The 26,949-nt window shown below is 43.0% G+C and overlaps 1 protein-coding gene across 8 annotated transcripts; it reads right to left on the reverse strand.

The window, feature by feature from the left end:
- Positions 1-1,511: 1,511 nt before the first annotated feature.
- On the reverse strand, positions 1,512-25,380 carry impdh1b (IMP (inosine 5'-monophosphate) dehydrogenase 1b). Of its 8 annotated transcripts, none has more exons than XM_018756081.1 (17): positions 24,802-25,380; positions 20,175-20,273; positions 20,016-20,090; positions 15,209-15,257; positions 10,755-10,856; positions 10,072-10,146; positions 9,738-9,944; positions 9,172-9,259; positions 7,379-7,578; positions 7,065-7,155; positions 6,843-6,938; positions 6,611-6,754; positions 6,113-6,257; positions 5,887-6,030; positions 5,268-5,351; positions 4,513-4,529; positions 1,512-3,470 (listed from the first exon to the last, which is right to left on the reverse strand). In XM_018756081.1, exons 1-17 carry the CDS (start codon positions 25,032-25,034, stop codon positions 3,364-3,366), a joined length of 1,956 nt encoding a protein of 651 aa, XP_018611597.1. In that variant the 5' UTR covers positions 25,035-25,380; the 3' UTR covers positions 1,512-3,363. The 8 variants fall into 8 exon arrangements, with proteins under 8 accessions (XP_018611597.1, XP_018611596.1, XP_018611603.1 ...); XM_018756080.1 differs by having other exon boundaries at positions 20,016-20,093; XM_018756087.1 differs by lacking the exon at positions 24,802-25,380 and adding an exon at positions 21,357-21,525 and having other exon boundaries at positions 20,016-20,093.
- Between the last annotated feature and the right edge of the window lie 1,569 nt (positions 25,381-26,949).

Below are 26,949 nucleotides of genomic sequence, written 5' to 3' on the forward strand. Positions count from 1 at the left end.
ATTTTGTCTATTCCACATAGTCATTTTCCAAACGTGGGTATTATAGTTATTTTTGTAACAGTTCTAGTAATGTAGAAAAGTTTAAAGATCAGCAACATTGTAGCAATTTACCAGCGCCACCTACTGGAGTGTGGGGGCAGGACATTGTATTAGCCATGTGTAGCAAATACAGATGTTTTCTCTAAGGACATCATCCATTTCTAAATACTTATCTCCATTTATGAAAAAGCTGACCAGTACATTTTTCGAAGTTAAGTTTATAGTGTCATTTGTTTTTCCTTGCAGCATAAAGGAAAAAGCACTGAATATTTTATACTTTGAGGGTTAATTTATTGTGAATTTCATATGTGCATGTTTTAAGGTTATGTTTGTGGAAAAATAACCAATTTCTATTGTTCTAAGAATGTATATGGAGAAAAAGTTCATTAATATGCTGCTTTGGGTGCAATGTTCTATGTTTGACAGAAAATTGATAAAAAAATAAACAGTAAACAGACGGATCCCTGACCTTTTTCCCATGGTTTCATTTTTGAGCATCGGACTATCATCTAGGTACAATTTTGTGCATGAAATATTCAGTAATCTCCCAGAACATTAAACCATGAGTTATCTACAAGTTAAAATGTGCACTGGGTCTTCAAGTCAAATTGTTCACCACTAAGTCATTAATCAATAAATTAATGACACATATCCCATGATATATTCATGGGTTATGTGCTGTAAAAACCTCAGATTTACAATGAATAATGAATGAAAAATCCACTTTAAATCTTTAGTTTTATTATTTTCTATTAACTTGGAACAACATATTTAACATTTTCAAGCATCTGGCCAATTTCAGTTTGCTTTATCCAATCAATAAAGGTACAATAGAGGCATACGATCAATTATTTGCTTAATGGGATAGGTAACAATCTAGGATATAGCTATAACTAAAAAATATGCTTTGAAATTAACTTTATAAATATCAAGTCACACTTATTCTATAACTAATTTAAAAGAGACTGAAAACTACCTGGTCTCCACAAAATTGTATTCAGTGTTCAGTGATGACATATTGCTGATCAGCTGCAAACGCTGTGGAAATGAGATGAATTAATCCACTCGCACTTTCATACTCTGTTTGGGGTGTTCTTTACTGGCAAATAGCAGCTGGATATGGAAAAGCAGTTGATTTAACATTTCTTTTGAAAAGAGAAGGAAAGACAAATGGAAAATGTTTGTATATCCAAAAGTGTGTAACTTGAACAAGTGCAACCTGAGGACCCAGTGTATATTTGAAAAAAAAAATGACAAAAGAGTGTGAAGACTCTCTCTGAACTGGTTTTTGTTGTAATTAAAGCATTTACAGTGCACCTTTTAAACCCAAGTAGCAGAGCTCTTCACCCTGCTTACATGCACACGCTACATGACTTATCTCAGTGTTCCCGCTTCTTCACTCAATGGAAACACAGAACGTCCAAAAACTGAAGCTTTTTCAAATAAATGTTTATTTTCACATTATTGGAGAGCATGAGCAAGTTTAAAGCTTTACATATCCCATGTCATAACCAAATTGGAGCAACACGGAACATACACCGCACTGTGCTGATGTGTGCCAAGTGTACAAGAGCTGTCCATGTGGACGTAGCCAACACCTGGGACACTGGACCAGTCAGAGAAGAAGCAAGAGCAAAGTTCAGCATCTCCTTCACCAGATCTCTGCCTCCATCTACAAGCCACAGGCAGAGAATATCTACAAAGTCAAGTATTATTTAACCCTAAATCCAGCATCTTATTTTCTCCTGCTTTGGTTTCACACTGATTTTGAGCATAAAATCTAACAATGAGCATAACAGTGAACCATGACAAAAATTAGTGTTATTTCAACGTTGGTTATAGTTGTTTTGGACGCTACTTTCTGAGCAGGTAGAGATGAGTGAGAGGAAGCACATCTTGAGGAGATGGGAAACCAGCTTCATCAAGCAATACACCATTGTAGGTGTCAGCCATTGGTCTTATTAAATTAAAAATACAGAAGCAATAAATGTATAATGCGAGCCAGCAATGACAGGAAATGTCTGCTCTACATTGCCCACTGTGAAATCAAACCATCATTCTCCTTCCTCCAATTAAAATATACCATTATATCATCATCCAAAAAATATTGCATTACAAGTTTTATGTTAGATGTTCCTGCATGTAGCATTTAACTAGGAATCTATACTATATAAAATATCCCAGAATAAAACTGATGCTATTTAAACTAAGGTCTATGAATAGCATGGGTCCAATGATTTATGTGTATTTATTTCAAAACAAAGGTAAGAACCTCATTATATAGAGCAATCCTGTGTCGTACAGATTTCCTGTCAAAACATTTCACAACTATTTCACACGATTTTACTCTGGCTGCATTATTAAAATGAAGATATGTAGGACATATGGTCAGGTAGCACATCACTGAATGTGGGCAGGAACAGCAGCTGTTTTTGAACAAATGAGACAGGGAGAGCTAAGAAAAAAGGTCATTTGAGTAAATAGCACCAACTGCCAATTTTTATTTGAGTGTGGATTTTTTAAAATTTTTTTTTATTATACATTGCATGAAAGCAATGAGGTTCCAGCCTGGGCTTCTCAGCACGGTAGAGCCAACAGCAAACACAACCTGACCCAAACCCGAACCTAACCGTAACCCTAACTCAACCCTAACACCCTCACTGTAACCGATAAGGCTCTCTGGTAGAGCGAATCCCTGAATTAAGGCTAGCTTGGTTAGCTTTTGGTCCCAACTATATTCATGGCAGCGAAGCAAATGGCCTGGCAAACGGCGTCAAAGTTCGGAGCAGCGCGTCCCGGCCTGAAAGCTGCCTGTCCTTGATTACCACGCAGCGCCATTTTTGGGACCTGTAACAAAAGTACAACGGTAAAAATCCCTGCACAACTACAGCGCCGAGAAGATCGACAGCAACACAGTCAACGTTTCCTGTAACAACGTTTGGTTTTGGTTCAAGTCAGAAAAGTGCACGCCATTCACATTTAACCATATCCTTGCAGGGACACACTGCCACTGTACTCAAAGCATCAAGATGGACACGACCTCAGCTGTGACCATGGAAGCTCTGCAAGGCTTCCAGAGGAAACTGGCTGTAAATACACTATAGGAAAGGACAGAGGGAGAGCTGCTCCTCTGTCCTTCCCCTGAATCATTTACTGTAGCGCTAGTAGTGTGTGAAGATGAGGGCTGGGCAGTTTGTCAAACCCTGGTAACCCTTGGCGGCTGGTAGTGCAAGTGTGCAACCTCAGTCACAGATGAGTCTGTCACAGGGGGTAGGCGAAGGGGCAGCAGGCAGTGTAGGGAGGAAAGGGAGGAAGGTATGAGCGTCAGATGTGTCCGTTGTGATTGGTCACTGCTGGAGCCGGAACACTGGGGGCTGTCCGCGTGTGGGTCCTGCCTCCTCCTCCTCCATCAGTACAGCCGCTTCTCATAACTAAGGAGAAAAGAAACAGCCGTGTGGCATAAAATTCACACTGGAACAGATCAAAATTTAAAGTATCATCAATCAATCAAAACCAAGTTCATCAGGTTGAGGTGCAGGTGTCCACAGCATTCGGAAAATGACTGGCACAGAGGGGTTTCCCAGAGAGTGAGTACTTTCTCCATCTAGAAAAGTAGATCATTAAAAGGTCCTGCACAGTCCTTTCCACCTCCATCTTAACACTTTCATTTTTTTTAAATAATTTTTAAAATAATATATTTTAAAATATAACCCAATCTCAATACCCTTGCCACAAGAATTCTGCGCTCGGGATTGGCAGAGAAAACTCTTAAATAATCCTCCATATTCCTCGTGGTCATTTTTCTGGCCTTTCACCAATTTTAATATAAAAAGTCAATGGTACTGTAAGGAAATAACTTCAGCATTAATTAAAGTTCAGCTGCAGTCAGTTCCAGATCAGGTGTACAGTGGACGATATGAATATTAACGACACCATGGGCTGTAGCTCAGTGTGTGAAATTTTATCATTATACAAAAATACTATTTGAGTTTCTCAGTTTCAACAGATTTGCGAATAAACAACAAGTATTTTTTATGTCCATTAACTTTGAAGAGGACCCATGACCGTTGTGCAGGACCTTAATAACCTAAATACCAATTTCAGACAAAAATTAAATGGAATAAGTATATACTGAGTGGGACATATGTGTAAGGAGTCACCAAAGAATTGTATGCAACGAGCAGAAGCGTGTGGTTTGGCAACAGCAAATACCCTACCATTGTGTATGAAAACAAGTATGCAACAGGAATCCTGAAAAGGTTAGTGTCAAGGTGAGGAGTGTAATGTGTGACAGAAGCACTGAGTGGACCACAGAGAGGGGATATAGTCAACACAAAGGGCAGGGACACCCAGTCAAAATAAGCAGAGAACACAACCCCGTATCCCAAGCATTTATATAATATGCACACAAATGTCGCCTTTCCACCCAGAAACTAGGTAATTGTTTTATGAACACAGGACTGATGTACTTACATGGCACAAATGAATATCTATGATGAGTGCATGAGTGAGGAAAAACAGAAAAAAGAGGACATTTTGATGTCTAGTCACTAGTTTGGTAAATATCATTGCATATGTTAACTCAGAATGTAAAGCACCCATGTTTCTGTAACTCTGAAGATGAACTGGGGCAACTATGGTATATTATGTAAAAAGCATCTACTAAATGAGTAACGTATTATGGTACTGCACTGTTACCTACAGAGCATGGGATCTCTCTGGGCAGCAGTTCACTGTTATTATGGGCACACAATTCCAATACTAATACTGATTATCCGCAAATAATGAGGACAGGGTGGTTCTTCTGCAGGAGGTCTATTCCAAATGAGCCGGCTAGCCATGGGATGAGTGGGACGTCCTACCCAATGAGCGGACACAAGAAGCTTAAACTGAGAGCGGGATATGAGCATAAATTCTCAACTGGGCAGCAACTATCAAACATCATCGTTTCAGTGTATTTAATATGGGAAGAAGGGAAAAGGTTATGCATTTGGATTATGTGAAAATCTATTAAATTAATTGCATACTTGTACTGCAGAAAATAGAGGTTAAGTTCTACAAAAAACGATAATGACGGACATGCAATTGCACTGATGGAATCTACAAACAGCTGGCTAAAAGTGAGAGTGACTAACAGGAGCTGAGGTATGGTGTTGCAGACGAGGGCAGTGGCCATCTACAGCCTGGGGGGGCGGCAGCGGTGGTGGACGGAGGGAGAGGGCGCTTACGAGTGCAGTCCATGCACGCCTCCTTCCACCTGGGCCGACATGGTCCTCTTCTCAAACTTGAGCTCTCCAGAGTACATCATGGAGCTGAAAAAAAAAAACACTGTACGTATTCACCTGAACCCAACTGTCAGTGAAGCAGGTGCATGTTGGTGGGATGTGGTGGCACAGCAGGTAGCGCTGTTGCCTCACAGGTGCTGGGCAGTGCGTTTGGACATGGGTTCGACTCTGGCTCAGTCAATGTGGAGTTTTCATACTCTTCCTCCAGGTATTCTGGTTTCCTCTCATCATCCAAAGACATGTGTTTCATGAACTGGTCACTCTAAATTGCCCATAGTGTGCGTCTCGCTAAATGAGTGAATTACATTGCTCTTCTGTATAAACAGGTACATTTTTTAGCAGTGCATCAACCCATGTAAATCACCTTGGAAAATGGCATCAGCTGAATACAGTAATTAAAAGTGATTACATCTTTTGATCATTTGAGCTTCAGAACCATCATAATATGAAGTGGTACGTTTTAAAAAAAAAAAGGAAACAATATTTACACATTTTGACTCCGATGGAAAGTAAACGACATATTTTGCATTTCCAACACAAAATATTTTCAGTAACAATTTACCGCAGGATTGAGAGGCTCTTGGCACCGATATCTTGACAGCCATGCTGGATTCCCGCAATCAGGTAGGGAACAAACTTGTGGATGGAGCCCTTGTCCTGGACGGAACCGGACACACCCTGCGCCACCTTCACCTTGTCCCCCTCGCTGCGGACAAGCCACCAAAGTGAGAAGCCGAACACAGAGATCTGGTCAGTTTGCAGAGCACACAGGGCTTGCAAAGACAGACCTGAAGTAACGTTTCTGACTGCTGCTGTTCTTCTCCATGGCATCCAGAGATCCCATGCCGCGGTATTTTTTCAGCCGCACACCGTCAGAGAAGAAGTACTCGCCAGGGGCTTCGGTGGTGGCAGCAAGCAGTGACCCCATCATCACTGTAGACAAAGATGATTATAATTCAGGCTCCTAATCCCATGAAATCAAAGCCCCAACTGGCTACTTCATGTCATTATCGGTAGAGGATAGGGTTAAAATATGGTGCATGGCAAACCCTCCATTAAATGCACTTTCACTTAGGGGACTTTCAGATTTAAAACATAAAAACTGTCAATTAAGAGGTCTTCTGATCTGCAAGAAATGAATGCCATACTTATAAATACCATTCCTGTGAGTAAGGGTTACCTTGTTTTTCAACAAGGCAAGGAAACCCCATTTCTGCTTTAACAGTCATTCCACCCACATTTAGTCTGTTCAAGAGAAGATTTATTGTGTTGGTTAAAACAGATACCTGTAGATGCTCCCAGGGAAAGTGCTTTGACCACATGTCCTACAGTCTGGATGCCCCCATCTGCAATGACCGGGACACCAAAACGGCGTGCATACTCTGCCACCTTGTACACCGATGTCCCCTGGGGTCGCCCACAGGCCATGACTGGGGATGGAAAGTAACAAACAGGACACTTTTTTATTTCATATGATCACAGAAGGTTCAAAATTAGGACGGTTCACCACACACAAACCTTCCTGTGTGATGCAGATGGACCCACAGCCCATTCCCACCCGGAGTGCATCCACCCCTGCATCGATCAGGTTCTTAGCCTGTGCTGCGGTCACCACTGCAGAAAGATTGAAGAATTGGTGACTGGGTTAAGAATGGAGCACCGCACTTGGACATGAGTCCCCAGATGGAGGACTGCAGACAGTATCACATGAGAAAACGTAAAGCACAAGCACTGACTCACCATTCCCTCCAACCACCTGTAGATCTGGGTACTTCTGTTTAATGTAGTTGATCATATTAATCTGATAAACTGAATTGCCTTGTGAGGAGTCCTGAGGGGAGGAATACGATTACAAATGTGACATTTGCACACTTAAAGGTCAGCTCTCTGGAAACAGCTCTCACCCTACAATGAAACACACACCACGCATGATCATCCCATGTGGTGTTTGTTAGGAAAGCGTTTTACATACCAATGTAGAACACTTGAGTAACAATACCAGTGCTCAGTGAGCTACACTACTAGCTACGGTAAAAACAAGTAAAAGCTCTCACCAGAACCACGACATCCACCCCAACCTGCACGAGCAGGTCCAGGCGGTACTTGTCGTCCTCACGAGTGCCAATGGCTGCTCCACACAGCAGCTGCTTGCGCGAGTCCTTGGAGGCTAGTGGGTAGTCACGGTTTTTCTTCAGGTCCGTTCGAGCAATGATGGCCACGAGTTCATCATTGTCATTCACGATAGGCAGTTTCCCTTAGATCAAATGGGAAAATAAACAAATGCAAAACACAGGGGTTGTGGCAAACAGAAAGGTCACATCATGAAGCAGTGCATCTGGAAGCTGACTTTCAAATGAACCTCCTAGAACAAAACAATGAGGCCTTAACTTTGTCCTTTCGAATGATGACCAGCTCTCTGTGGATGTCTGAGATCTCTATACTGCCAGAAAACAGTTTCAGCTGCATTACTGGGTCTTATTGCCTTATAATTAGAGGTAAACCACTGAGAATATAAACCAAGCAAAATCTGAAGTTGCTTAACCTGGATTATACAAAGTATAATGAAATATAATGAAAAGCTACTGTTCCTTACAACATGTTACAAAGTAACTGTGAACTCAGCTATAAGCATAGCCGTCTCCTGACCTGCCAGCTCAAAACAGAACAAACTGGGAGGTCCATTAAGGCTGTATGGGCTATATGAGCAACTTCAGGCCCAGTGACACAACCCTCTGGCACTTAAATTTTCAAAGAGTTTTATATATCTCTTAATACCCCTTAGGGGCAAGGTTTGACTGATGAAATACAATCATATTTGGAAAGGTTATCACTGCAAAATGTCTGCAACAAGCACTTATTCTCGTCTGCAACAAGTACTTCTGTAAATGCCCCATTCATTCCCAATAGGATCTGGGAAAATATCCCATCAATGCCTTTGGGAAAAACTCCAGAGCTTTATGGTTATCCTGTAGAATAAATTAATTTCTGGTCTGAAGCACACACCATATTAATACCAGCAGTTAACCCTGACTCTTGGAATGTAGTCTTAATTGGTTTAATTTTAAAGTAACATAAAAATCCATCCTCATTTCAGAACTTTAAAACCATAAATAACTCACATAGACTGGAGACTCTGCCAAAAACAGGGTTCTGTAAAAGCCAGGTCCTGCTCTAATAACAGCTATAAAGTCATGGTTTAAATATTATAAACTTTATTACTGAGAAGCAGGTGCCTGGTTTAGTTATTTCTCTTGATACAGAAAATGTATTTATCGGAGAAAAATAGGGTTTCTTATTTCCCACTCTGGAAAAGTTAATGATGGGTAATAACCTCATTTGGCTAATTATTGCTTTTATGTTATGTATACTGTATATTTGCAGTTTCTCAGGTTACTTTTTCTGTCTCTATGCTGCTATGACCCACTGCTGTTCTATTTTGGTGTTGATCAATTAAAAAAAATGTTGCATTTGTTTAGATGATCAATGACTATCCAGCCTGTGCCACCCAACACACCACTTGCAGTAGACAGTTACTGACATTTTAGGTCAAGCAGACTGGGTGATCAGATGGCTAGGAGAATTAAGCCAAAACACTATGGAGTTCATATACACAGTGAACCAGTCAAACCTAGCTTAGTTATAATGTAATAAAAGAAGATCACATAATAGCTTTATAATTTTTATTTGGAAGCCTCGCAGAGAAAATTAGCTCGGTGCCAACACTTCATGTGACAACAAGTCATTGGCAGCAACATGCAAATCTACTATTTCGGGCAAGGCTGAGGTACACTAATCTGACATATATTTGGCTCTCCGCATAGACAGTCTAGAACGTTCACGGCCTTACCTTTCTTACTCCTCTGCAGAATGTCATTAGCCTCCTTCAGGGTCACCCCAGCTGGTGCAACCACTAAGTCTTCCCTCTTGGTCATTGCCTTCCAATATAGACCGTTATTAAAGCATAAGGACCAAAACTTAATAATGCTATCATCAAAAACAACCAAAATTTTTCCAAAAAAAAACGTGTATTCTTCCATCAAGATTTGTTGAAAATAATTAACTAAGAATAGGGGGCGCGGTGGCGCAGTGGGTTGGACCGGGTCCTGCTCTCCGGTAGGTCTGGGGTTCGAAACCCGCTTGGGGTGCCTTGCGACGGACTGGCGTCCCGTCCTGGGTGTATCCCCTCCCCCTCCGGCCTTATGCCCTGTGTTGCCGGGTAGGCTCCGTGACCCCGTATGGGACAAGCGGTTCTGAAAGTGTGTGTGTGTGTGTAATTAACTAAGAACAGGTTAAACTACAACTAACTCAGAAGCAGGAAGCCATTTTTTTTGTTTGACAAACAGTTGGCAGCACTAAAAGCGGAGTATACAAACAGCTGTGAAAAGGATGAATATAGTAAAGGCTCCAGAACACCTCTTCGAGGGGCCGGTTGTAGTCCTTCTCCGTGAGAAAGTCAATGTCCCTTGAGGTGACAATGCCCACCAGCTTACTGCCCATCTTGCCCGTCTCGGTGATAGGAATGCCGGAGAAGCCGTGACGGATCTTGGCTTCAAACACATCGCCTACTGTGTGGCGCGGGCTCATGACCACCGGGTCTGTGATGAAGCCCTGCTCAAATTTCTGTAGGGCAAAAAAAATATGGAAGTGAAAACTGCTATATTTCGATTGAGTAATTATGAATTCGCTTGATCACATCAGTCTGGGGAATTACAGTTTCCACCCTGTTTTACAACCAGGCATCATTTACCTTGACTTTCCGTACTTCGTTGGACTGGAATTCCGGAGTGCAGTTGTGATGTATGATCCCAATCCCACCCATGAGCTGATAAAGAAAAAACAAAAGCTGACCATCGTCAGATCACGTTTTCTGTGATCAAACTCATGGGTTCAAATGTTAATTTGTTTAGCAACCAAAAAGATGCAAATTAAGTGGTTTCACTAAATAATGCAGGAAATAACAAGATGGTTACATTAACTTTACGTAGGTGCACTGAAATGAGCAACCTGATGTAAAGCACGTAGCTAGCTACAGAAAAAGGTTTTAACTTGTCTCAAGTGGCTAACATAACCTTGTCAAGCTTCATTCAGTTCTCTTTGTTTAAATATCATTTAAATTTAACTCTTATTTCCTAACTAGCTAGTTATAAAGTGATTCAAGCAAAGAATCAACACATTTAACAGACAAATCTATATCTATACAAATCTAATAGCACTGCTAGTTAGCAAGCATTCCAATTAACAACCTGAGGCACCAAACTCTACTAATCAACAGGACTGTGGCTGCATGCTAAAACTTCACCTTCAAACTTGTAAAAAGCATAGTAGTCACACATTACTGAGTGAAATATCTGATAAATGCAATGGCATGAATATTTTTTCACTGGACACCTATGCAAAAAGGCTAAAAAGGGGTTTGAGAATGAAACTTACTGCCATAGCAATGGCCATTGACGACTCTGTGACGGTGTCCATGGGGGAGGAGATGAGGGGGGTCTTCAGTGTGATTTTCCTGGTAAGGGCAGAGGTCAAGTCCTGCAACAGAGGATGCAGACAAAGACAGAAAGCATTTATTCCTGGTAAATTTCTTGGATGTACAACTAAAGATAGCTCAAGTGTACAATTATAGAAGTTAAACCAATTTTCCAGCCAGATGCTTTCATAAGTGACACTAAGCCTTGTTTTGTAAATTTGTCTATGCTTACTCTCTCACGAGAGGACGGATGTGCCCTGAAGCACCAGGGTACCGTCGTTCTGCAGTCATCAATGCTGCCTCTTTAGCATGAATGGGCAGTTTCCAATTTCCAGTCCAAGAGCCACAGGGTGTGCCACACAGGTGCTTCGCGGTGGCAAGTTTTGCTGTGGGTGTTCATCTGAGCTCACCGCTGCAGTCAGGTATTTATTTGGAGCTTGTGGCAGCCAGGTATTTATTTGGAGCTTGTGGCCTGATCTGTTTGTGTGGGCCAAGTTTATAATTCAATTGCCCACTTGGACTGGCCACCCCATCGGAAAAGAGCATCCCTGCAGCAGGCAGGAAGTGAAAGTGACACTGATCCTGATTATTAACAGCCCCATTTGCTGACCTGCTGGAGCTCAGAAAGTTTCCCCTCTAACAGATTACTGGTCCTTATCCAGATTTTTTAAAAATCTACTTAATACCAGGGGGGTGTGGTGGCGCAGTGGATTTGGCCTGTGCCTGCTCTCTGGTGGGTCTGGGGTTCGAATCCCGCCTGGGGTGCCCTGTGACGGACTGGCATCCCGTCCTGGGTATGTCCCCTCCTCCTTCAGCCTTGCACCGTGTTGCTGGGTTAGGCTCCAGCTCACCACAACCCCACTTGGGACAAGCAGTTTCAGTCAATGTGTGTGTGTACTTCATACCATGCCTTTTGTATCTATATCATCATTTATTTATTAGTGCAGTTGACAGCAAGATACATACAGCAATATATCTGCAGAACACGTAGAAAGAGAACTCAAAATACACAAGTGTAGAATCTACTCCAGGATAGAGTAAGTCTTCATCCAGGCCAGCAAAGCCAGCAAACTAAAGTAATGCTACAGATGCATTACTTTTTTGAACCTCTCAAAATCTCATAACTCAACAGCAGGAATTACACTCTTTGAAGATACGTCCATAAAATATGCATAAAAGCAGGTCTATCAGCAGGCCTGACACCGAAGCTATAATCTGGAGCATTCAAAAATCACTTTACGTAAATATAAATACATATACAGATTGACTGTCACCAAAAGTGCAGCCTCATCTCATTTGTCAATGTGAATAATGATTTGTATGAAACACCATACATGTAATCTAATATGGGACAAGCGGTTCTGAAAATGTGTGTGTGTGTGTGTGTGTGTGTGTGTGTGTGTGTGTGTGTGTGTGTGAGATCTTAGTGCAAGGGCTTCAACGAGTTGTCCCTGGCCCGTCATTACGGAATACAACCAAAAATTTCCCGCTAAGAACTCTTTCTAATGAGAACTAATAGCTTCCTGAAATTACACAGGGGTTTGTTCTGAAAGTGCCCAAAATCCAGGCAGCTATACATTGAGCAAATACAGAGGAATAACAGCATATTTACGTTGTATAGATTTGTACACTGGTGTGAGGAGACTGAGAAATTACGAGAATTAGAAAATTCAAAGAATTAAAGCTTTTCCTTATGAAGTGATTATTAAAGTGAACAGTGATTATTAACAAGGGGGCGCGGTGGCGCAGTGGGTTGGGCCACGGTCCTGCTCTCTGGTGGGTCTGGGGTTCGAGTCCCGCTTGGGGTGCCTTGTGGTGGACTGGCGTCCCGTCCTGGGTGTGTCCCCCTCCCCTTTCGGCCTTACGCCCTGTGTTACCGGGTAGGCTCCGGTTCCCCGTGACCCCGTATGGGACAAGCGGTTCTGAAAATGTGTGTGTGTGTGTGTGTGATTATTAACAATATGGCATGGTAGCCCTCTTCAAATAACACACTAAAGCACGTGGGCATTCAAAGGGGGAAAATGATCCGAATCAGGGCGAAACGGAGTAGCTTCCCGGGCAGCACACACCCAGCTGCAGCTTGGTGGACCTCGAGACCACAAAGATGTCTCATACAGGCCTTACTTCAGCATATCGTCAGCAGCATCCTGCTAAAAGACAGTACGTCACAGAGGAACCCGCCGCAGACGTGTGAGTTTATGCAGCCGGATCTAGCCGACACCCGGAGGCGACAATGAAAAGACAAGTTTAAAAAAATATTGCAGCACCTACAGAATTTTCCATGTAGGGATTACTAAGGGAGTCTTATTCTGTTGGAAAAAACCACACACACGCACAGAAATTCATCTTTTTAACCGTAAGAGGCCATACATGCCAAACCCAAGGGACTAAAAGTTAACCGACCCTCAAACTGAGAGCATCTCAGCAATCATCGTGACTTTGGAAATGTGTGCCTAGCATGGTGCTGTACAGTATACTGCATCTCTAGATGAGCGTTATGGCTTTACAACTTATCCACACCCAGACTTCAAAGTTGAGCCAATTCATTCCGCAGGAATCCAGATAAGCCCCAGCTCTGAGGGTCAAGATCAGACACAGATTTTTCCCGGCACAAAATGAGCAAACTTTCTGATGCAAAAATAGACATCAATTCTCTGAAATGCATGAATTACACTTGGAAACCTGCAGAGAGACTTCAAAATTTGCCACTTATATATAACTGGAAAAGCCAAGGGATTTGACAGAAAGCTCTAGCACATCCTTACTGGCGCAAGCTGACCGTCTACATGAAGAGCCACTGGTGCAAAATATGGAGAATTTGACTCCAGTCAAGCACGCAAATTTAAATTAAACAATCTGACTAAAAAATACTGAAAATCTGGGGAAAGGGGACATCTGCCCACGATTCCAATCTCAGAACCACTATATAAGCCACATTCTGTCTCGGACTGAATGAAGGTGGTTTTCATTCTGTCGCGCAGACTGTAACGCTCCCCAAATTGGTTAGACAAACATTACTATCCTTGAATGCAATCTTTAAAAAGACAGCAGAAGTCCTCCTCTCAGTTAAAAATAGAGCAACCCGTTTTTCTGGGCAGGAGAAGTCAAAAACAGGATGTTCTTGGGATGCGAGGGCTGTGCGACTCTCTAATTAAAGACAGTCATAGTTTGGGGCCTCTCTTTCAAGTCTCGGAGGACAGCACACCATAAGCAGCCTGTGTAAACATGCGTGCTATGGCACATCTGGGACACGACGGCCCGACACTTCCATCCCCCACCCACTCACACCCTCAACAGGTTCATTTCAGTGGAAGAGAAGGTGGACTCTAAAGGTGGTACTCCAGCACTGGTGCAATACTCCAATTAGACATCAAGTGCAAGATGTTCACCTCCAGCTTGTTACCCAGCATGCAACTCCATCTCACTGGCAAGCCCGGACCCCTGGAGACCGCCCGTCACCATGGAGAGCAAGGCTCACCCTACATTGATCTTGGATCCTGCCTTGGACAAGCCTGTTGCTTCTCATGCAACCGTCGTTGCGGCTAGACTCCTCCACATTCACATCTGTGATGTATAACCTCTGCTGGGATGGAGAAAATCCCCATAAACATTAATCTCCATTAAATATTTGCTGTAGTCTCCTTAAGGCCAGTTGAAATATGACAGCAGACGGCTTAATGAAAGTTTTGGCCTGTTTCCACCAGTGACAAGATGCCTAAGGTCTGAGAAAGCCCACAAAACATTCAAAAGTTCAAAACCCAGAGAAGTGAATGTTCCTCTAGCACAAGTAAAACGAGAAGAAAAACCATTCTTAGGGAAGCAAAAATCCACCAACCTGGACAACAGAAACTGCACAAGATCCTCAACAAAGCAGAACAAAATTACTAAAAAGGCACAGGGTTCAGTCATTTTGCTATTTGCATCATCTGACCCTACACTTTGAAATCCTCAGAAAGTTCTTTATCAGTCGATTGAAGAAAACTCAATATAAATATACAAAAGCACATGCTGTCAAAACAGCATATGGAGTCACATGTCCCTGTTTTTACACAACCACTTTCAAGTCAGCCGCAGATATTGTTTCACTAAAACCTCCATCAGCACATTCTCTGCTTGGGTGGTGAGGAAAACCTGTTCAGGCATAAAACAAAGATGATTAACAATGAGGTGCAAGTCCAAGCCAAGTGGGGGAAAAAAAATTCTACTTTCAAAGACTGATCCATGAAGCGTATTTTCAAGCAGGATCCTCCTTCTCCCTGTCTCCCTGTTCGTCCGGAACACAAAGGACCAAACACACATCTCGTAGGGCTCAGTTTTACTACACGTTTGCCCCGTAGCTATTGAGCACACGGTTCCACCCTTTCTGGGTTCACAAGGGGTGAAGGCACACCTTAGCATGGAGGACAGTACTCACCACTTCGTCGGAGGTGAAGTCGATGAACCCCGGCAAGATGACAAAATCGCTGTGGACACAAACAGGAGATTGGGTCAGCAAGCAGTGAGTCAATCATCAGTCAATGGGACATCCATATTTAAGAACTTGACAAATGACAAAAAAAAAAGCAGTATTACAGGAAGCTATAAAAATGCAACAGATGTGCTATCACCTCTTAAATAAATCATTTTAATTTGTTTGGCGATGCATCATAAAGGCCAAGAGGAGCGTACAAATTTTTACACGTACTGTGATGCACCACAAACCATAATGGGGACGATCAGCCGAGTTTGGGACGGGGAGCCCAAGACACAAAAACCATTGTACAAAGCGAAGAACAGCCGCACTGGACAGGGCACGAGCAGAGCGAGCCAAGTCTTTCCGGAAAATACCGCAAGTGCCAAACCCATCCTCCACCCTTCGGGGGTACGCCAAACCGGGGCTGTGTTTTTTAAAACAAGGCACATAGTTATTTGAGGAGCGGCCGCCCTATTCCTAAGCGGTATGTGGCCAGATTCAACGGTTTAAAGCCACGGGCAGTGTCAGTGCCTCAACAATCCTGGGTCAAACGTACGGCTTGGCAAGAGTGCAAGAACCTCTTTTGGATTAGCTATTTCTTTGTAGAGCTCTGACGGCTCATTTTCAAGAACCCCACAGCAATAAGACAAGTTAAGTGGATAAGCTCAGCATCTCCTCCGTCAAAGCTGAGCGCTCACAAAGCAGCCCTTCCAGAAACAGCTCTGACATCACAGCCAGGTACAGCACACCGGCTGAGCGAGTTACGTAAGTGTGCAACTCAGTAAGGTTCAGGGGGCCGGCTGGGGTGCGGAACTGGTGCGTCAGGAAGATCTCTAAAAAAAGACTCCAGGATCTTAAAAAACCAAGATAACAGCATCATCTGGTATGGATTACCTGACAACAAATTAGACTACTTCCCAATTAAGAAGGAATTCAATCACTTACGTTGCACAGATGGAACAAACTTAAAAGTCATCATTTTAAAAGCCCACTGCCCATAAGAAAGACCAAATAATACACACGTTCTAAAAATGTCAGCATCAACATTTGCACCGGACCAGCAGCTATTTGTTTGCCCAGTACATGTGACATATTCACATCACACGTGTTTATTCAGCTGAATGTTTACACAGTAAGCACTGCAGTCGTATATTCAACTGGATTCACGTGTATTATGGCACCCCCCGCCCCTCGGGATAATACCCTGCAATGTTCTGGCACCAGGAGCCCACAGCTTGGCTCCTATGTCCCTGCAGAGCACACTTTTCAGCATCCTGGATTATGGAGAAATGAGGGAATAAATTCATACGCAACAATATTTTTCTTATTTTCTAGCAAAGGTTTAAAGGTTCAAATACATTTACAGTTATGCAGATTAGTAAATATGACTCAAATGTTATTCAGTGTTATACTGATGTCTTCACTGTAATGTGAGAGTGAAACCTTTATTACTTTCCCAAGATTCATGTGGTATTCCTCTACGGAGTGCTAAAGCAAGGTAAAATGTCTAATAATTTAGCAGTAAGTGCTTTTAAGCCCAGTGAAAACGCGATGTAAGATAACAGGGTATTTAACTTTACTTAGCTGCCCATTAAAGGTAATAGAGCTGCTGCGGCCTTGTGGTCTCGCTGTAACTGAGAGAATCATTTCTAGTGGGATTATTGTCTTCTGCTTAGAAAAGGTACCAAGTGCTGGGTGATTTAAATACGTTTTACTTCCAGTTAGCTGACCTGGTAAACAAGGAAAAAGACACACCCGAAAGATCCCTGCAGTGAGGAAACAGACCACCCCATAACCCACCTACACACACACACACACTGCCTGTCCCAAGCAGGGTCGCGGCAAGCCAGTGCCTAACCCGGCAGCACAGGGTGCAAAGCTGGAGGGGACACACCCGGGACATGACGCCAGTCTGGTACAGGGCACCCCAAGGGGGACTCGAACCAGAGACCCACCGGAGAGCAGGCCCTAGCCAAACCCGTTGCGCCACCGCACCCCCTTCACTCCATAACCTTCAATGTGAAATTAGGAAACATTAGATGTTTCACATTCCATCTAGACTGGGGTAAAAGAATTTGCAATGAAGCTGCTTCTTGATCTAAAATATCAGACTAAGTCAAAACTTATCCACGATATATCCGTGAAAAAAAATAAAACCATTAATGCAGACAATTTTTGACTTACCTCTGTACATTTAGCATCAGCAGGTCGCATAGTGGATGGAGCTGCCACCTTTCTCTAGAGGGACCCAATTCTGAACCCCAGCTCCTGCATTGGACCCCTCATAAAGGTATTTCCTCTTATCTGATACAGTAAATATTACTCCACTGTATAAATAGCTAAGTAATGAGTAATGTAACGTAAGTCGCTTCACACAAAAGCATCAGATAAAAAAATAAAGTTGCAGAAAATGTCATTTTTCTCATCTAAAAGCAGCACATTCACGTTACACAGACACTTAAAACTGTGCTGCTTTAACAGATTTTATTAATTTGCTACCATTATTGTATTGATAGAAATTCATTACATATATATACATAGGCACATGGTCCAGGTACGAGTAATTGGGGTTCTACAGATACCTCTAAAGGGTTGCTATGTGGCTGGCTGAGAGCGACCTCAGTAACACCTGCCTTGCAAGGTATTTGTAATAAAGGTATGGAATATCCAGCCCACACTTCTGCATACTGAGCATGCCGTGCAATAAATAAATCCTCTCCAACTGAGCAGCTAACACACATCACTTTGGCTACACCCAAAAAAACTAGTTGGACATACACAAGTGTTATTTAATTAAGAACAAGAATGCCAACACGGTCACCACTTTAAACAATTTTTCGTGTATGTATTAACAAGCGTAAAAGCAGTACTCGTTCATAAAAACAAATGTTTTATAATTGGTCTCACTATTTATTTAGTTGAAATCTTTTTCCAACAAAATTGACACTGTCCGGTTTGTATAAGAGCCTGCTTAAAATGATTTACCTATTTATACAGCTGGGTAATTTTTACTGTATCAGTTCAGAATAAACACCTTGATTAAGGGTATGACAGCAGGAGTTGGGAGTGGAACCTGGGTCTTTTGAGTGCACAGCAGCAGCTCTAACCACTAAACCACCTGCTGCTCCATGACAGTTAATGCTTCCTACATACAGATATGAACAAAATGAATAAAAAGACATTTAGATCGCTTTTAACTTAATTCATTTAAGTGACACTTTTTTCGAACGCAACCTACAATGGTTTACCAGCTTATGTACCTCGGCAACTCTAACAACACCAATTGCAGGTAAGCCCTTGATCAAGGGAATGACAACGGAAGAATGATTTGAACCAGGACTATCGAGCTGAAGCAGATGACTAACTGCTACTCTATATGTATTACATGCGTCAAGATGTCTTGGAGAGTAAAAAGTCAAAACCTCATGTTGTAAATACACCTTATGTCATAGCACAGCTGTAGAAGTTAGGGTTAGTTGGTTAGCGTGCAGTAGGCGCACTTTACTGCTATTCAATTTAATTGATGAATGGAGTTCCATCAGGTGATTCAGATTAGTCACAAGGGTCAGCGTGACAATCTCAATGAGTTGTGCGTGTTCTGGGGCGTACAACTCATAAGCGAATTAATAAATGACCACCATGTGACCACCCATGCAGCCCACCCAACACCCATCCTCACTTTATGGAGGGTGGCCATCACTGTACCCAGTACATTCACATTTATTCCTTTAGCAACTTACAGTGTTGTCTACAATTATTTACCCATTTATACAGCTGGGTAATTTTATTGGAGAAATTTAGGGTAAGCACCCTGCTCAAGGGTACTAAAACCAGAGGTGAGGCTCAAACCTGCAACCTTTGGGTTCAAAGGCAGAAGCTCTAACTACTACACTACCAGCTGTCCTCACACTTTATATGTAACATACCATCCACAGCACCAAAAATTCAACTGACAGAAGTCCCCTTCTAATCTCAATCTTTCAACAGATCCCCTTCATAACGAACCCAAGGACACACACACTATCTCTCACCTTTTTAAAATTAAGGATATTGGACCAAGTTCCAAAACACATGCACTCAGCTACTTTACCCATTTAAAATTTTTATACAACACTTTACATAGAGCTGATCTGTTGTACAAGTCAGCTGTAATCAATTTCCTTTTACAAGCGAGTCAGCAAAAAAAAAAAAAAAAAAAGAGAGCCAAGTGTCAGCAGTCTTACAGACGCAGTCCTTACCTTCATAGTGACAAAGGTAATTATGCATAAAGCACTATGGATTATTCACAAAGCTTCCTTCATAGGGCTCATAACAGACACGGACTCAACGTGAGCATGAAACGGGGGCATGGAAAGTGATTCGTTTCGACAAGGTGGGGGCTGTCTAGATAGAACAGGCTGAGATTTCATCCGGGTTTTGAGAAAGGCCTGCGGGTGTTATCTATCCGATTTGAAACCAAACCACGAAGCAACATTCATAATGTTAGTTAGTATGGCAATGTGTTATTTAGCAAACCGCAACTGAAACATTTCGGGTTGTGAAGGTTAAATTTCATTTAACGTGGCTGAAACGCTTTTTTTGTTGGGTCTGTTGCACATCACTAAATATATTTTCAAACATTTCACCTCTTTATGTCCTCCAGAGTTAAGTACACAGTCAGACAGAGATGTGCCAGTGCATTATGGGTTGATGATAATGACTTCCCCTACTGTGACCTCTTCTTTATGAAGAGTGTTACAGGACAGCACAACGCTGGTCTTTTACTCACTTGTAGGTCAATCCACGCTCTTTAGAGCAAAGCTCTTCTGCTGTGAGTCCATCAGCAACAGACTGCTGAGATGATCTGCTGGTTTAAAATGTGTTTCCCATTACATGTGTGGATCACTCCTTCAAGACAGGGAGCAGAACGGATCTGTACTGGACTTACTTGTAGGTCAAGCCGTCCCCGATGGAGAAGAGTTGCTGGGCGGTGAGTCCATCTTCGGGGACATAACCAGTACCCCCGCTGATCAAGTAATCCGCCATGCTGCCACAGAAAGAGGGGACAGATTCCGAGTCATGGAGATGGAAATGTACAAAGTCATCTTGCGTTCGAGTTCGACGTCTTGAAGGGGTGATCCCAGTTCTTCACACAATCTTGCTAAAATGCACTGAAATACCTTTGTCACATAATGCATGTTGATGCAAATGTAATACTTTCACATACATACTAACAACCAAGATCACATCTGCATGCAAGTTTGCAGAAATGCACTTGCAATTATATCTCATGTATGCATCTTAACACCTTAGAAAAATTGATTACTTCCAACATCTCGGTTTCATTTGCGAGTTTGTTAAAAGAGCTAAACTGCTCTTTCGGACAGTTTATACCATTAAGATGTATTACTGGCAGAAATAAACCTCCAGACCTCAGTTCTCCATGTAAATTTGCTGGTACACATAGCATAGCTCATTCCTACATTTTATGCTCCCTTATTATCACATTCACTGGTATTATTTCCAGGGATGAGCAGGCAGCAAGAGCAAACCGTGGTGAGGTTCAGAGGCCTGGTGTCCAGCACAGCAGCTCGAGCAGCGGCTCTAAACGGATTCCCTTTTTCCTTTAAAGAAAAAAAGGTGCGGCAGCGCTCAGCCCGCAAACACGCAGCACGTGGCTGCTAGCGACAGAGAAACATCGCGTTCAATTACTGATCGCAATATATAACTGGTTACCTACATTCTGTGCAGTTATTGGACAAACATTACCTGCTAAACAGGCTTTAAGTTTAAGAAAAAGTGTCACAAGCAAGGGCGAGACGCATCAGCTGCCCATGGCATGTGCCATGTCGTGAGCAAGGAGGAGCGACATTCCCGTTTGTCTAGGCTGTCATGATTAAATATTCAATTTTGCTCTTATAACCGCAGCGCGGGACTGCTCGAGGGAAAAAGAGGCACGTGAATTTTTTTCTTTTTTTTTTAAAGCAAAAAGTCACGTCTAAAGCTCCGCAGCTTCCAGTCTGCGTGGCGCCCAACTTTCACCGTCCCCGAAACAGGCGATCGAAGCGCCGCGTCGATCAGCGCCCGACGGGAGCGACACGGAAGTGAAGCGCGATCTCGCCGCGGGTACCCGATTGCGCGCGTGCCCGAGCGTGGCGTCCCGCGGTCACGACACGAGGGAGCTCGTGCACAGGAGGTCTCCGAGGGCCGTTGGATGAGCGACGACTCTCGAGCTGTCGAGACACGATGTCCGTCCGCAGCGGGACTCCGGGTTCTGGAGAAAAGGGTCCATCGGGACGCGTCACATCCTCCGCCCCGCCGAGCATCATCACACGTGGTCGCACACAGCCAGGGCTCCGTTAACTCTTTGAGCACAACTGGACTCCTCCTGCTAAGTTCTGAAGAGCTTCAGACCCGCTCCAGAGCAGGCAGGGTAGTAGAAGAACCAGTTCCCCCCCCCATCGAGCATCATCATCATCATCATAACCACACATCGTCAACTTATCATCTCATTGTCTCATCACCATATCACCTCTCATAATCATCCCATTACATTTACGCACAAACATTTTCAGAACCGCTTGTCCCATACGGGGTCACAGGGAACCAGAGCCTACCGGGCAACACAGGGCATAAGGCCAGAGGGGGAGGGGACACACCCAGGACGGGACGCCAGTCCATCACAAGGCACCCCCAGCAGGACTCGAACCCCAAACACACCGGAGAGCAGGACTGTGGTCCAACCCACTGCGCCACCGCACCCCCCCATTTACATGTATGTATTCATTAATCAGACACTTTTATCCAAAGCGAAGTACATCTGAGAGAACAATACTGTACAAAGTGTGCATCACATCAATTGAAGGAGTGGCTTGGATGCAGACAAGTGATTCTAGAGTACAGTCTAGGTCATCCTCGTTGCATCATACTGTAATTGACATTGTCGCTTCATCTCATCTATGAAATGAACAAGATCACATGGTCATCTTGTGTTTGAGATTAAAGGTTTGTAAACATTTCATCGCCATCTCCATCATCTCATCCTAATCTCAGCATTGTATCATTACATATCATTGCACCAGCTCATCATGATCTCATCATCATGTTTTGCCATCTCATCGCTTCACCAAGGGCCCAAAGTGTCTCTTCAGAACCGGTGAGATGTTTTGACTATGTTAATAGTACCTAGCTAACTGTGCACTTTTTGGTTTTTCTATTTATTTGATTAGTCTACTTGACAACATTTCATTTTACTGGCACAGCACTTTTAATGTAATGAAAATACGTGAGTTAAAACTGTATATTCTAGCTGTTATTAACTTCATAACATTTATGTGTTTGCTTACTTTACATGTGTATGGATGATATATGTTGCTGCAACCAAAATTATAAAACAAAGTTAAACAAGTGTCATTCATTCATTCATTAATATGACTGAGTTACTTTTTCAGCACATTAGAAACCCATTGTGAGTAAAAGTAACTAGACACAAGTAATTTTTTCACCTGAAAATTTTTACTTATTAAAATGTACTTAATTTTCAGACTATTACCTACTAGTAGAACTGTACTTTTATTTATTTTTAAATAAACAGGGCGTTAACAACGTGAGAATTGTGTTTGACAAGCGCACCCACCTCTGAACGCCAGCTGTGATCCGAGAGTGCAGGGATTTTTTTACTTTTTCGTAAGTGGCAGTTCAAACGTTACAGCAAAGCTCCATGATACTGCAGGGCCCTCACTCCACACAGCTGGACTTTAAGCTGACTAGATGATGGCGAGAGGCTTTTTAAATGCAGGATTTGTGGGGGTTTGGGGATTTCAGGGTTCATGTACATTAAAAAAAATGCATATATTTTATACATACACATTCTCCACCGTGACCCTCAGCAGGACAAGCGGAAGGAAACAGAACTGAACAGAACATGTATTTTCCCTCCATATCTCATTGTGCAGCTGTACAATACAAAATATATACTTTGCAGGAAGATTTTCTGGTTCCAGTGTGTAGCCATCGCAGCAAAAACGCAGTGGTGCTCAGACGACACAGCCTGTTAGTGCGCAGCCAGCAGAAAACATCCCGGCTGTCCTGAAGGGACACTGGGCCCTTGGTGAAGTGCAGTAGAGCAGCACTCTTCACAAATGTAGGTCACCAGATATCGGGCAGCAGTTGTCCATTATGAAGTTTATTTTAAACACCAAGAAGGGCGCTTTTGGATTCTGTTAAACATTTCACTGCGTTCTTATCTTGAAAAAATTCGGTATCCACAATTTTCTATGATATTTCTATACAGCTCAGTCTGTCTGGACATCACGTTTTATTAGTGGTTTAAAAATTTAAAAGCCTCTCCTTTTCTAGACAAATCTTTTATACTTCTGAAAATAAACTTGCAACATTGTTGAAATACCCATCCTGGGTGTGTCCCCTCCCCCTCCAGCCCTGCTTGTCCCAAGCAGGGTTAGGCTCTGGCTCGCTGCGACCCTGCTTGGGACAAGCAGTTTCAGACAATGCGTGTGTGCATTGTTGAAATACCTTTCAACAGAGCCCAGAAAACGCACCCAGTTATGTTTTCTCAGTTAAACTTCTCTTATATTGTATCTAGTAACAGGTTTATAATTACAGGACTTGTTTATAGGAAGCCTTTGAAAGTGGCTGACATCCAGCGCATCATTTTGTACAAGGCTAAATTTGAGCTCGATAAAGACAGCGAGTTCTGAGACTAGACCCTGCGCCCAGAAAGATGGAAGAAGTTCTGATCACTTATTAAAAATGATTTATAAATGTTTCAGTTAATATTTACCATAGAATATGCTAATTATATCTTTAGTTAAAAAAAATAGAATACACAAGAGCAGGTGCTTGCCCATAATCATTAATAATTAATAATTCATTAATAGTTCAGTCATAACAGTCCAAGCCATTTAAAGGAAAACCATGTCACTATTGTGTAACTGTCTCACATATTCTTTTACACTATTGTCATTGTAAAGTGCTGTCACTCTGCTTTACTGTGCTTGTTCTGAGGAAAGTAATGATGACTGAAGTGCTACATTATTTATCATCACTGTAAACATTCAGCACCATGAAATACAGTATTTTCTTATTTTTAACACAGGGCTCAACAGGTCTGCAAAAGTCGCTATTGGTTTCTATAAGAAATGAGAAACATTTTCCTACTTTCTGCTTTTTGCCAAGAAGTGAAAATCTTAACTGATTACATATTTTCATAAGGTCAAAATATGTAGAATTAAATTTTGGGGCAACTGGCTTTTGGACCAAATGTCACTGGTTCAAATCTCACCTCCTGCTGTAGCACTAATGATCAAGGTACTTACCCTAACTTGTTCCAGTAAAAATGACCCAATTGTACAAATGTAAAAATTTGTAGGGGGTCTTAATAATACAGGTCACTTTGGAGGAAAGTGTCCACTAACTGAGCAAGTGTAAGTTTCATGAGCAGCATTGGTTCTGCTAAAAACTCTTAAAGGGGTGTGCTTTATTAATATAGTCTTTGCATATGTTTATGTAACTGGCAGAGAGGCAGTTCCCCTCGAGTGCTCTGCAATTTCACCCACCTCTCAGGCTCATAGCCGGCCAGGATGCGGGTGGCACTGTAGCGCTGGGCCGCAGTCTCATGCCCATGCACATGGGGGTGCAGGTGGGGGGGTGGACGGTGGAAGTGATGCTCTCCATCTCGAGACAAGCGCCGCAGCCTTGCAGGCTCCGTGTCTCCCACGATCCTCCTGTAGTCCACCTGGTAGGCCTCGCGCTCGCCGTCCCCGAAACGCTCATAGCCGTGCTCCTCCATCTCTGGGAAATCCAGGGCGATAGATTCTGCTTTGGCCACTGTCGCAGCTCGGCAAGCTTCCCTTTGGCCTTTCCTGCTGCTCTGCCGCCCTCCAGATGGAGAGCTCTGTGGTTTGAGGTCCTCTGCCGACGGTCAGACCAATTCACTCATGGGACCCAAGGAAAGTGCGCCAGCAGAGCCGAAGCACAGAGTCAAGCGAGAATACGGGTAGCAGAATGGCCTGCTCTGTCCTCCAGCACAAATAAATTTCCTACATAAAAAGACAGTCTTGTTTTGTTTTCCACTGTCTCTTTCTCCCAGGACTCCACCTCTGTTATCAGCTTATCTGCCCATCACAACAGAGCCTGCAAACAAGAGCGGGAGCCCAGGAGATGAGATCTCAGGGCACAGTGGAGAGAGGGAGCCACAGACAGGAACAGAATGTTGCGTAGCCTTGGCCCAGTCGCAAGTCCCAGTAGTGCTGGCGAGTGGCGCCTGGGGCGAGGCTGCCGTACCGCTGAAAGGGCCTCCGGTGTAGCAGGAGCAGCCAAAGAGAGCCTTCTAGCTGTGGTGGCCACACTGAGAGGCTCTCGCTGAGTTTAGTTGTGCTCCTGACAGGAGCAGACGTCACATTCACAAAGAGGATTGCAGTATTAAAAAAAGGGCGGTGGAGTGTATGTTGTGGGGGTGGGGGTTAAAAAAAACACTCAGAGACACTTTTCCCCGCCTATCCCTGTCACCGTGGTGAGGGATCAAGTACATGCGCGTGTGTGAGCGTGCATGCATGCGTGTGTGTTTGTATGTGTGCGTGACGGTCCTTTCCTTGGATACGCTGTGGAGAAAGGTTTCCCCCTGGGGGCAAAGAGAAGCTCTCGGTGGTAACCTGGAACTTAGCATGATGCAGGGTGCGGCATTAAATCAGCTGCTCAGCTATGAGCTTTGTACCTCTCGGATGCAGTTACTTGAGATGGTCTTGCTGAGGCGCAGCTCACGAGTCACTGAAAAAGCATCAGTGTGAAGACGAGCAGGTTTCATGGAGTCACCATAAAGTACACGTGAGGGAGGAAGCCCTTGTCCAGCGCGTCCGGCATCCCATCTGATTTAAACAACATAGACTGAGTTCACTGCTTACTTCTCCGTTTTCCAATAAAAGAGAAAATAAACAAAAATAATTAAACATCAGATAATGTTTTCCTGTCACTTGATAGCAGCTTGTTATTTTATATATACGACAGCAGGTAGCATAGTATTTTGAGCTGCTGCCTTGTAGTAGAAGAGCCCAGGTTTAAATCCCACTTTCTACTATAGTACCCTTGAGCAAGGTATTTACCCTGAATCACAACAGTAAAAATTACCCAGCTATATAAATAAGTAAACTGTAAGTACCTTGATATTGTAAGCCAGTTTGGAGAGAAAAACTAGCTAAACAAGCAAATATATTTGGCAAAATACTACCTGCTGTTCTTACTTGAAAAGATCCTAATAAAGAGCGGTTGTTGACTGTGAGACATACGTTTGACTTTAAAACTTTGGAATTTTCAACGTGCAGCAGTAGTTAATTGTCAGTGTGTGAGGTCAGTTTCAGAGTGTTGTAGCAATGAGTGTGAGTGATTGCACAGTGCGGACTGGCATCCCATCTAGGGCTTGTCAATATGAGCATGTCAGATCCGTCTGACGTCCATCTTATAATCAGTGTGAATTAGCATTAATTAGACCACACATAATGCAAGTGATTCCTGTCTTGTAAATAGCTTTAGAGCTTTTTACCGTAACGAAACTGGGTTCTTGTAGAATCATTGGGCCTCAGCTACTTGGCACTTCGAGGAAGCGAAACACGTCATATCAAGGAGGTTGATGTTGCTGGAGCCCATCTTGTCGACTTCATCCGCAGGTGACTGACTGCCTGTGACAGTTTCCGAGGGATTAGAATAGAAAA

The sequence above is a fragment of the Scleropages formosus genome, chromosome 24 (assembly GCF_900964775.1).
Source record: "Scleropages formosus chromosome 24, fSclFor1.1, whole genome shotgun sequence".
Classification (NCBI taxonomy): Eukaryota; Metazoa; Chordata; class Actinopteri; order Osteoglossiformes; family Osteoglossidae; genus Scleropages; species Scleropages formosus.